The 12,929-nt window shown below is 41.0% G+C and overlaps 1 protein-coding gene across 2 annotated transcripts in view; it reads left to right on the top strand.

Annotated features, from left to right (window-relative positions):
- Positions 1 to 12,929, top strand: part of FNIP1 (folliculin interacting protein 1) — a 132,018-nt gene that overhangs the window by 95,925 nt on the left and 23,164 nt on the right. For both annotated transcript variants that reach the window (XM_008254986.4, XM_008254985.4), the window contains one exon: positions 3,453 to 3,538. In XM_008254986.4, coding sequence (XP_008253208.3) covers positions 3,453 to 3,538 — 86 coding nt within the window. The remainder of the gene's footprint in view (positions 1 to 3,452; positions 3,539 to 12,929) is intronic.

The raw sequence follows: 12,929 nt of genomic DNA, 5'->3' as shown, positions 1-12,929 counted from the left end.
CAATGGCTGCCGCGGCCGGCACACTGCGGCCAGCGCACCGCACTGATCCGATGGCAGGAGCCAGGAGCTTTTCCTGGTCTCCCATGGGGTGTAGGGCCCAAGCACCTGGGCCATCCTCCACTGCACTCCCTGGCCACAGCAGAGAGCTGGCCTGGAAGAGGGGCAACTGGGACAGAATCCGGCGCCCCGACCTGGACTAGAACCCGGTGTGCCGGCGCTGCTAGGCGGAGGATTAGCCTAGTGAGCCACTGCGCCGGCCCTGTTATTTTAGATATTAATAAATGCTATAGAGAAAAACAAAATGGAAAGGTATAAAAGAGATATTCAGAGAGTTCGTGGAAAATGAAATTAAAAGTTTATTGTTGGCTGGCGCCGCAGCTCACTAGGCTAATCCTCCACCTGCGGCACCAGCACACCGGGTTCTATTCCTGGTCAAGGCGCCGGATTCTGTCCTGGTTGCTCCTCTTCCAGTCCAGCTCTCTGCTGTGGCCCAGGAGTGCAGTGGAGGATGGCCCAAGTGCTTGGGCCCTGCACCCTCATGGGAGACCAGAAGAAGCACCTGGCTCCTGGCTTCAGATCAGTGTGGTGCGCCGGCCGCAGCGCGCCAGCCGGAGGGTGAACCAACGGTAAAGGAAGACCTTTCTCCTCTCTGTCTCTCTCTCTCACTGTCCACTCTGTCAAAAAAAAAAAAAAAAAAGTTTATTGTTGATGCAAAAAATTTTGAAATCCATGCATTTTTTAAATAATACATATTTTCAGTGAATTTTCTGAAGTTGCTTTATATTCCACCAGCATTAAGCATGATCCTAATAAATAATATTATTCTTCCACACAAAACTCTCTAGCGGGTTCCCACTAGAGAAAGAGAATAGTCGAGGTTGACTCTTAAGATTTTTCACCTGAGTAGTTAGGATGGACTTATCTATACTAAAATGTGAAAGACTGTAGATGGAAAAGGTGTGATGGAAGAATATCAGCAGTTATGGAGCATTTCAGCAGTTAGAGTTTCAGAAAATGAGAAGGAACCCGCAGAGGGGATGGAAAAGGAGTGGAGGAAAAATGAGAGTTTTGGGAGGCAGCTAAGTGAAGAGAGCATCTTAGGGACTCAAAAGTGATTAAGGATCATCTATCTGGCTGTGAGAAGAAACAATGTTATTTACATTGAATCTGATAAAAAAACAAGGATGTCATTATCAGGTTTTTTTCTTTTCTTCTAAAAAATATTTATTCATTTATTTTGAGAGAGTTATAATCAGAGAGGGAGAGACACAGAGAAAGATCCTCCTTCTGCTGGTTCACTCCCCAAATGGCAATAACCACTGGAGTTGGGCTGATCTGAAACCAGGAGCCAAGAGCTTCTTCTGGGTCTCCCATGCAGGTGCATTTGAGCCATCCTCCACTGCTTTCCCAGGCTGTAAGCAGAGAGCTGAATAGGAAGAGGTGCAGCCAACAAACTGGCACCCATATGGGATGTTGACGCCCCAGGCGGAGGCTTACCCTACAATGTCGCAGTGCTGGCCCCGTTATCAGTTTTTTTTTTTTTTTTTTTTTTTTAACTGAAAAGATGAGTAAAGGCATTTTCTTAAGACTTCGGTTACATTTTCTTTAGTTGGCTGCTGTCCCTTTCTGTCATGTGTTGCTGACAAAGTCATCCAGTCTTTGTTATAGCTAAGCTGACATTTTGGATATTTGAAGAAGAAATGAAAGCTTTATAAAAACTTGAAATGGGCACCAAAAGATTTATTAAAGATTACTTTTTAACTGTCCTCATGTTTTAGTACTTTGACCATTCTGTAACCTAAAGTGTACACTGTTAATATTTATAGCTGTTTTGATATTTGTTCAAATTTAGTATTCCATTTTTTACTAAGCTGAAAGATAAAACTGAATGAATGCTTTGCATAAATGGAATTATTTATGAAAGTGCTGTAGTAGTCAGTGTTAAAATTTAGATGACACTGGACTGTACAAAGAAGTTATCTAAAAGGATCCTTTATATATATATATATATATATTTTAATCTGTGGATTTTGTCTCTAAGCATTGTGGCATTTACTTTGAATTCTGTGCTGAGATCTGTAGTGTAATGTCTGATAAAATTAAGGAAGAGGACCATGTTCTAATAAAAGAATAGTTACTTCGAAAGAATAGTTACTTCATTATAAATTGTCAGTCTCTGAATAGTTTGGAAAAACTAAATTCCACTTTTATCATGTGCAGTTTGTTTTCTGGCCTCTAGTAGTCTAACTTTCATTTAAATATCTATGTTTTAAAAACATTTTAAAGCTTATAACTGCATGAAGAATTTAGAATTAAATTCTCTTGGAAAAAATCATAACTTTACATTGTAAAGTTCTTTTAGGCCTTTGTATCCCAAACCAGTTCTGCCTTTTTGTTTGTCTAGATCAAGGCTTTTAATGTTGGTCAAATATTTTTTTAAGAAAGAAAATATTACTAATCACTTGAGGTATTTTTCAGTGGAATATTTATATTCCAGATTTAAAAATTTTTTATTTTCATTTCATTTGAAAGAGATGGAGACAGAGAAACAAGACAGAGAACTTCCATGTACTTCTAAATGCCCACAACAGCCTGAGCTGGGCCAGGCTGATATTCAGTGCTAAATAGTCAATCTGGGTCTTCCAGGTGGTAGCAGAAACCCAAATTTTTGAGCCATCATATTCCTGCCTTGCAGGATGCACAGTTGCAGGAAGCTGAATTGGAAGCAGAGGAGCCAGTACTTGAACTAGGTACTCCAATATGAGATGGAGGCATCCTAAGTAGCAGCTTAACCACTGCCTCAGACACCCTCCCTGTATTCTAGATGTTTAATAAAACAATTAAAGCATTGTCTGTGGAATACAAGAATAAACCAGTGGATTATTGTTACTGAGTTATAATTTTGCCTTGTTTTGTTTCTGGAAAAAGTAGTTTCTTGTAACTTAGAAACTGTCAAGTTCAGTTTGTGTGTTGTCATTCTGTAGCTCAGCAGTTAAAATAAAAAATTTTGAGGCTGGCACTGTGGTGTAGTTGATTAAGCAGTCTCTTAAAACACCAGCAGCTGCTCCATTTCTGGTTCTGGCTCCCTGGTGATGTGCCTGGGAAAGCAGTTGGAAGGAACCCTGCCATCCACGTTGCAGACCTGGGTGGAGTTCCTAGCACTTGGCTTAATTGTGGTCATTTGGGGAGTGAACCAGCAAGTAGAAAATGTTTCCCTCTCTCTGTTTCTCGCTGTCTCCATCACTTTACCTTTCAAATAAATAGTCTTTAAAAAATTAACATTTGAATCACCAAAGAAAGCCATTATACATATGTATATATACCATCTTTGTTTCTTTCCAGATAAGGATGTTGCTGCAGTGTGTATAAGTACGCTATGTTTTCTTTCATTTATTTTCTCATGTTTGCTTACCACTGATATAAAAATTAATTTTTTAATGATTATTTTCAAGGCTATGAAAATGAGTCGCAGATCAGCTGATGCAAGTCAGAGGAGTTTGGCATATAATCGAATAGTTGATGCCCTAAATGAATTCAGGTACATATTCCCCAGCTTTCCATAATGTTGAGTTGCTTCACAATGTATTACAGGAAGATTTGTTTTTCTGTTCTGTAATTTATTCGAGTAAAATTTAATTCTTTAAATTTCTCTGTTTCATGGTCATATAAGAGTGTAAATCATCAGTTCTTTGGTTCCTATGTAACTGAATCTCAAATGTGCTTGGGGTTTAAGCATATTTGAGAGCTATACTGGTATGGATTTCTGTATTGAAAAAGTAGAAGAGAACTTTGTTTCAGTAGAAACTTGCTTTTTTGTCTCTTGGGCTTCTGAGTTTTTTTAGCCAGTGACAGTAATCAGATGTTTTTATATCCATAGAAGTAAGAAACATGTTGATAGTCCGACTATCTGTTGCATTATCCTTTCTCTAGATGTGACACAGTTTTCTGACCTAGAATATGTAAATTTAACTTAATGATAAACTGATAGAGATTATTGTAAGAATAAAATTAGATAGTTACGTAAGATATTAATCAGAATGTTTCTCCTCAGTGGTGCCGTTGTTTTCTGTGTCAGGTACAACTTAAAGTAGTGCTGCTTGACGCAGTTTTAGTCACTCTCATCATACCTTCACAGTTTTGCCAAATCTGTATGTTATCTGTGCCATTTTAATTTAAAGTTTCTGTTTAAATTGACCCACTTTTGTACTTAAATAAATTTATTTCAAATGAAACTTTATTACCATGGATGAGGAATCAGTATTCTTTGCTGTAATAAGCTAGCTATAAAAATAGGATCATAATAACTGAAATATAAAATATATATCTAAGGGCTGGCGCTGTGGCGCAGTGGGTTAACACCCTGGCCTGAAGCGCTGGGATCCCATTTGGGCGCTGGTTCGAAACCCAGCTGCTCCACTTCCGATCCAGCTCTCTGCTATGGCCTGGGAAAGCAGTGGGAGATGGCCCAAGTCCTTGGGCCCCTGCACCCACGTTGGAGACCCGGAAGAAGCTCCTAGCTCCTGGCTTCTGATGGGTGTAGCTCCAGCCGTTGCGGCCATCTGGGGAGTGAACCAGCGAATGGAAGACCTCTCCCTCTCTCTCTCTGCCTCTCCTCTCTCTGTGTAACTCTGACTTTCGAATAAATAAATCTTTAAAAGAAAAAAAAGTCTGTCTACTACCAAAGAGTTATTGGCATTAGAAGTGCATTTACTTCACTTTTAGAAAAGGTGTATGTTTCATCTACAACTGTGTATGTAGTCTTTTATTGAGGTAAGGATCTTCTGGACTAACATGAGAGGTTATTTTAGCTTGTGATCCTGTAGGATTATATGCTGAAATTATAGGGATTCAAATGTAATTTGTAGGGTTTTGTTTGTTTGTTTTAAAAATTTGCTTACTTATTTGAAAGGCAGGATTACAGAGCCAGGAGCTTCATTCAAGTCTCCCAGGTGGCTGGGACTCAAGTGCCTGGGTCGTCATCTTCTGCTTCCCCAGGCATACTAGCAAGGAACTAGATGGGAAGTGGAGCAGCTAGGACTTAGATTGGCTTATGGGACTCCATTTTTGCAAGTGGCAGCTTAAACCACTGTACCACTGCAGTATACTTTTTAAAAAGATTTATTTGTTTGTTTTTTTATTTGAAAGGCAGAGTGACACAGAGGGAGAGATGGGGTGTAGGGTGGTCTTCCCATCCTCTGGATCAGTCCTACAAATGGCCACAATAGCCAGGGCTGGGCCAGACTGAAGCCAGGTGCCAGAAACTCCACACTGGTCTCCCACGTGGATTCAGGGGTCCCAGGTACTTGGACAGCCTTCTGTTTTTTTCCTGGCTGCTATAGCAGGGAGCTGGACTAGAAATGGAGCAGCCGGACTTGAACCCACACTCTTATGTGGCAGCTTAACCACTGCACTGTGCTAGCCCCCACAATATACATTTTTATGTCATCTTAAGTCTTCTTTTGAATAATCCTATACTGCTTTATAGGTGTGAACATACCTTATAACAGAATATCTTCAATTCCTGCCTAACATCTTTTACAACATTGCAGTCATTTATTTCATACTTCCATTAGTTACAATTATTCAGTACGTTGTCATTTTTAAAACTAGTTTTCTATTAGGTAGATCCACTAAGGGTAAGAAAATGAAAGTACTTTATTTTACCTGTATCTCTTTCTGACATTCTTCCTTTCAGAATTTATGTAGAACTTTCCCTTTTGAATAGTAAGTTTGTTGGATACAGAACTATAAGTTGATGTTTTTTCTCAGCACTCTAAATATTTTCCTCCATCGTCTTTTTCCTTGTGTGATTTCAGACATGAACTGTTATGTAAGTTTTATTCTTACATATGGTAAGATTTTTATTCCCTTTGGCTTCAGTCAAGATTTTCTCTTTGTCTTTGGCTTTCTTTGAATATGACATATGTAGCTGTACATTCTTTGGTATTTTTCCTGCTTGGTATTCTGTGAGCTTCCTCGTTCTATGGTTTGTTTTTTTTTTTTTTTTTTTTTTTTTTAATTTTTGACAGGCAGAGTGGACAGTGAGAGAGAGAGACAGAGAGAAAGGTCTTCCTTTGCCGTTGGTTCACCCTCCAATGGCCGCCGCTGCAGCCGGCGCACCGCGCTGATCCGATGGCAGGAGCCAGGATCTAGGTGCTTTTCCTGGTCTCCCATGGGGTGCAGGGCCCAAGCACCTGGGCCATCCTCCACTGCACTCCCTGGCCATAGCAGAGAGCTGGCCTGGAAGAGGGGCAACCGGGACAGAATCCGGCGCCCCAACCGGGTCTAGAACCCGGTGTGCTGGCGCCGCAAGGTAGAGGATTAGCCTATTGAGCCACGGCGCCGGCTGGTTTGTTGTTTATTTTTCAGATTTTCAGCTATTATTCATATTTCTTCTGTTTCCTTCTTTCTGCAGTTGGTATCCCCATTATAGGTACACTGCGTTAACACTTTTAGTAATTGTCCCACAGTTCCTGGCTGTTCGGTTTCATCCTTTATTCTCTTGGCCTTTCAGTGTGGGAAGATTTTATTGACATACCTTCAAGCTTACTGAGTCTTTCCTTGGTGGTGTCCAGTCTACTAATGAGCTCATCAATAGCATTCCTCATTTCTTTTGTATTATTTTTGATTTTTATCCTTTCCTTTTGGTTCTTTCTCAGCATTTTGATTTCCTCTGCTGTCTTGCTCATCTGGTATTGCTTTGGATACTAGAGCCATTGACATAATAATCATAGTTATTTTAATACCCAGTCTGGTTAAGTCTAAAATCTGTGTCATATCTGAGTTTGATTCTGATGCTTTCTTTGTCTCTTCCTATTGTTTTTTGTTATCTTTTAGTTGACTTGTAATTTTTTGTTGAAAACTGGATATATAAAAAAATAGGAACTAAGTTTAGTAACTTTTTTTTAAAGATTTATTTATTTGAAAGTCAGAGTTACACAGAGAGAGAAGAGGCAGAGAGAGAGAGAGAGAGGGAGAGATCTTCCATCCGCTGGTTCACTCCCCAGATGTCTGCAACGGCCAGAGCTTTGCCGATCTGAAGCCAGGAGCCAGGAGCTTCTTCCAGGTCTCCCACGTGGATGCAGGGGCCCAAGAACTTGGGCCATCTTCTACTACTTTCCCGAGCCATGGCAGAGAGCTGGACAGGAAGTGGAGTAGCCGGGTCTCAAACTGGCGCCCATATAGGATGCTGGCGCTTCAGGCCAGGGTATTAACCCACTGTGCCACAGCGCTGGCCCCAGTAACTTTTTTTTTTTTTAAGATTTATTTTATTTATTTTAAAGGTAGTCTGTCAGAAATCTTCTGCCTACAAATTCACTCCCCAAATAGACTCAATAACTAGTTCTTAGCCATGCGAAAGCCAGGATCCTGGAACTTCACTGGAGTCTCCAGCATGGGTAGAGGGGACCATCTTTCCATGCTTTCCCAGATAAATTAGCAGGGAGCTGGATCTGAAGCGTAGCAGCCAGTACTTCAATATAGGATGTTAGTATCTCAAGCAGCAGCTTCAATTGCTGCATCATGACACCAGCCCCACTAGCTCCCTGGTAATGTGCCTGGGAAAGCAGTGGAAGGTGGCTCAAATGCTTCGGTTCCTACCTCCCATGTGGGAGATCTGGATGAAGGTATAGGCTACTGGCTTTGGCCTGAACCAGCTCCGGCCATTGAGGCATTTGGGGGAATTAATTATGGGGTGGAAGATTTCTCTCTCTCTCTAACTCTGCTTTTAAAATAAATAAATCTTTTTTGAAAAATGACTTTTTATTTGAATCTGTTTAGGAGCTTGTCTTATGTTAATATTTGCTGTAGTTGGGGTATCAAAAGATTAATTATTACATAGTTTCTGTTTTTTTTTTTTTTTTTTCTCTCTCTCTCCTTTACTCTTTGGGTTTTCTAAGACCTGTTTTTTTAAATAGATTCTATGTCTGATAGCTCTTGCCATTGTAATCCAGTGTTGTTATATTGGAGTCAAGTATGTATACAGTATTCAGATGTGGGAGTGAGGATGGGGAATGTTGTATTTTATGTCTCAGATGTCTTTGAGCCTGAATCCCGGGCCATAACCTTCAGAAGCATTTTTTGGCATTTTTTGTTTATCCCCATAGGTGAGCCGGGAAGGCATTGGGATTTGGAGTTGTCTAATTGCTGCTCTCAGGTCTGATAAGGAATAATTTTCCTGTGAGGGAAGGAAATCTCTTGTGTTTCAAAGATTGCTGTAGGGCATATTGCCAAATTGTTGATTTTTCTGCTCTTCTGCTCCCTTTATCACAAACACAAAGGGATGTTTCTCCAATTTTCATGTCAAGTTGTTGTGCAGCCCTGCATAGGGATGTAGAGTCAGCCTGTGAGAGGAGTTATGTATTTATGAACAATTTGCAACTCTTGAGAATGTCTGAGTATGTAAAGGTAGAACTTTCACGTTGTATTGAAGCCAAGGTGTGTTACACCTAATATGGTAAGGTGAAACATTTACTAACTGGGTGCAATGGTTATTTATCTATTCTGATGGTTTATTGACAGTGTTATGCTACAGCAGTACATGTGCCATTTGCTTAGTTGGAAAATTGAGCTTAACTAATTCAAGTGTTTCTCTCTATTTCTCTCTCTCTCACACACTCACACATTCTAGGGTGGTTTCTTTGTCAGAAACCTATGAATGTAAGTAATTGAGAAGCATGAAACATTATAAACTGTACATTTTCTAAACAGCATACAGTTTGCTTGAAAATTTAACCAAAAATTTTTATGGATTTGTTTGTCCTAAAGCAGACACTGTGCCTCTAATGTAAAAGAAATGCACAATGAATTATCAGTTATTTTATTTATTTTTTTAATTAATTTGTTTGGTCAACTTTGCACTCATTATTATAAATGTATGTTTTTAACAATTCTTTTTGCTTATTTGCCTAAAAGAATCCTTTTGCCCTTGCACTTGAAGCTGTTAGTAACACTGTTGGATTGACAGTTTGTTTTCAGCAGTTACAAACTTTGTGACAAAAGGTCAAGAGTCTCTGCTTGGGCTCTGAGGAAATACTATCACCATAGATTCCACTGAACTTAGCACAGTAGCAAATGCTGTCCTAATACTCTTTCCTCAAAGAATACTGATCCTGCTGTTTCTTATATAAACAATCTTTTTTTCCCCTTAATTTGAAAAGGCAAAGAGTGACAGGCAGACTGAGAGGGAGAGAGAGGTGGGGGTAGAGTGAGAGAGAAAGAATGAGAATCTTCTGTCTGCTGGTTCACTCCCCACGTACCCAGAACAGTCAGAGCTGGACCAGGCTGAAGCTAGGACATAGTAACTCCATCCAGGTCTCCCATGTAGGTGACAGGGACTACCTAGCCGTTATCTGCTGCTTTCCCAGGGCACTAGCAGGAAGCTGGATAGGAAAAGGAGGATCCAGGACTTGAACTGGTACACTGACAGAGGATGGCAGTTTTGCAAGTGGCAGCTTAACCCAATGTTCCACAACACCGGCCCCAAAACATCCTCCTTGATTAAAAAAATATTTTTTTAAAGATTTATTATTTATTTGAAAGAGTTACACAGAGAGAGACAGAGAGGCAGAGAGAGAGGTCTTCCATCCACTGGTTCACTCCCCAGATGGCTGCAATGGCCGGAGCTGCGTCAATCCAAAGCCAGGAGCCAGGAGCTGCTTCCAAGTCTCCCACATGGGTGCAAGGGCCCAAGGCCTTGGGCCATCTTCTACTGCTTTCCCAGGCCATAGCAGAGAGCTGGATGGGAAGTGGAGCAGCTGGGACATAAACTAGCGCCCATATGGGATGCTGGCGCTTCAGGTAGCGGCTTTACCCGTTATGCCACATGATTTTAAAAATTTTAATTAAGTATCTGTGAACCAGTTGTTTTGGTATTGAATAGTACAAATGACCTAGACTTAGAATTTCAAGATTGTGTGGAGTTTATTACATGTGAATTACAAAATCATTTAAAGTGCATGTCATGATTGTGTATCCTCCCGTTTGTATTAAATTTTTTAAAAAAATTATTAATTTATTTGAAAGTTAGAGCTACACAGAGAGAGAAGGAGAGGCAGAGAGAGAGAGAGCGAGAGAGACGGAGACAGAGACAGAGATAGAAAGGTCTTCTATCCGCTGGTTCACTCCCCAGTTGGCCACCACGGCAGGAGCTGTGCCAGTCTGAAGCCAGGAGCCTCCCCTGGGTCCCCCACGTGGGTGCAGGGGCCCAAGGACTTGGGCCATCCTCTACTGCTTTCCCAGGCCATAGCAGAGAGCCAGATGGGAAGTGGAGCAGCCGGGACACAAACCCGCGCCCATATGGGATGCAGGCACTGCTTTACCCACTACACCACAGCGCCTGCCCCTGTATTAAATTTATTTTACTTCAGTCACTTTGCAATTCTGAAGGCCTTAAGGCAAACATTTTTAAAATATTTTTAAAATACCCTGGAAATGCTTTATCAAATGCAAATGATCATCATAGTGATATTTTTATTTTAGAATTCACTGACTCATTATTTGTTACCCCAAAATGTAAATACAGTGCTTTTACAGTAGATAGCAGATATTCACAGAGTGGTAAAAAATTTTAGTCACCTGAAACAATCTTTCCAGATTAGGTCATACAAAGCAGACCGCTGCCTTGTTTCAGTTCTTTTACTGTAAACAAATGCCCTTTGGAGATTTATGTAGTGCAAAGTTTGTAGCACTTTTGTTCTTTCTGTTAGTGCTTTTGCTGTTACACATAGCATTTGGCCTGGTGGTTAAGATGTTGATTGGGACACCCATGTCCCACATCAGATTACCTTCTGATTTCAGCATCCTGCTGGTGTGGGTTCTAGCAGACAGTGGTGATGGCTCAAATAATTGAGTTTCTGCCATGCACGTGTGAGACAGGGATGGAGTTCCTGGCTTCTGGCTTTAGTCATTTTGGATATTTGGGTACTGAACTAACAGACAGGAGCTCTTTGTCACTCTCTGCCTCTTAAATAAGTAAATAAATTTTTAAAAATGCCCTTAAGTATACTGCTAAAATGCTATATGCAAGGCTATTATTATGTGCCTTACAGAAGAAAATACATGTGTCAGGTAAGCTTCATTCAGGCATGAGTAAATATAGTCTTTTTGGCCGTGATCTCAGTATTACTGAATCAATATTATATATTAAATTGTGGTATCTTTAAATAAAAACCTACATGAAAACAAGGCTATACATTAATCGGTTAGTGAAAATGTTTTGACCAGAAGCTCAAAGAAACTTAATTAACTCTGTTTCTCCTAGGAGCCGTAGTTCATAGCAAATTTAGTGCCTGCATCATCTTTATAGAAATAACTGTTTCAGCCGGCGCCGCGGCTCACTAGGCTAATCCTCCACTTTGCGGCGCTGGCACACCGGGTTCTAGTCCCAGTCGGGGCGCCGGATTCTGTCCCAGTTGCCCCTCTTCCAGGCCAGCTCTCTGCTGTGGCCCAGGGAGTGCAGTGGAGGATGGCCCAAGTGCTTGGGCCCTGCACCCCATAGGAGACCAGGATAAGTACCTGGCTCCTGCCATCGGATCAGCATGGTGCGCTGGCCACAGCGTGGCGGCCATTGGAGGGTGAACCAACGGCAAAAGGAAGACCTTTCTCTCTGTCTCTCTCTCTCACTATCCACTCTGCCTGTCAAAAAAAAAAAAAAAAAAAAAAGAAATAACTGTTTCAAATAATGAAGCTAGATCATGTACTTTTTAAAATTACCTATTTATTTGAAAGGCAGAAAGAGAAGGAGTAATATATTCCATTTGCAGGTCCATTCCCAAATGCTTGAAACAGCCAGCGCTGGGCTAGGCAGAAACCAGGATTGAGCAGTTTTCAAGCCGCATCTCTCATGTGGGTGACAAGGACCCAGCAACTTGAACCATCATCTCTGCCTTTTGGGACCTGCTTAGTAAGGAAAACAGATCTGAAGTGGAGGCTGGGTACAAACCCAGGCATTCTGATTTGGGATATGGGCATTGCAGCTAGCATCTTAACTGCTGCACAAAATGCCCATCCCCAAGTTAAGGGATTATTAAAAAATAACAAATATGTAATTTTTAAAGAGTATGTTGTTATTTGAGACCAGATGATTCATAAATTTTGGACAGTTGAAAAGAAGAAGGAAATGATTTACACATGCACGGAAACCTGAAACCTAGAGAAGCAGGAAGGAAGCACATTTAGTTAGCATTGCTGCCTGGCAACAATGAGGTCCTTAGACTTGTACTTAGCTTTTGTATGTATCAGTAAATCATGTTCCCTGTTTCCTTCCAACTAATGGATGGCCCAAGTGCTTGGGCCCTGCACCCTCATGGGAGACCAGGAGAAGCACCTGGCTCCTGGCTTTGGATCAGTGCAGTGTGCCGGCCGCAGCGGCCATTGAGGGGTGAACCAACAGAAAAGGAAGACCTTTCTCTCTGTCTCTCTTTCTCACTGTCCACTCTGCCTGTCAAAAAAAAAAAAAAAGGAGTTTTAAAAGAAACCATTACTTCCACATTGTTAATGATAACCACCTAGAACCTGCATCAAGTTCTTGATTCCATCTTCTGGTCATCACTGGTGATGCCACCCGTGGAAGACCTGAATTGTGTTTCAGACCCCATCCCAGCTTTGGTACTATTTGGGGCATGAATCAGCACAGCTTTCTTTTTACTGTGTGTCTCAAGTAATTAGTTAAGATAAATTTGATAGGTAGATACAGAATGTACTTAACAAAAGTTTGACAAGGTATAATAAAAAATAAATTTATTTTATATCTTTTCCCACATTCTTATTTTCCAGAAAATTTCCCCCATATCTCTCTTTCCATATTCAAACACACACACACACCCCTGTACATATACATACACACACACACATATGAGAGGCAGAAAGAGAGACACTGGCAGCTCCCATCCACTGGCTCACTCCCCATATGCCCACATTGGCCAGTACTG

The sequence above is a fragment of the Oryctolagus cuniculus genome, chromosome 6 (assembly GCF_964237555.1).
Source record: "Oryctolagus cuniculus chromosome 6, mOryCun1.1, whole genome shotgun sequence".
NCBI classification, from domain to species: Eukaryota; Metazoa; Chordata; class Mammalia; order Lagomorpha; family Leporidae; genus Oryctolagus; species Oryctolagus cuniculus.
Note: the sequence above shows the minus strand (reverse complement) of the source record. Positions and strands in the feature narration are given on the sequence as shown.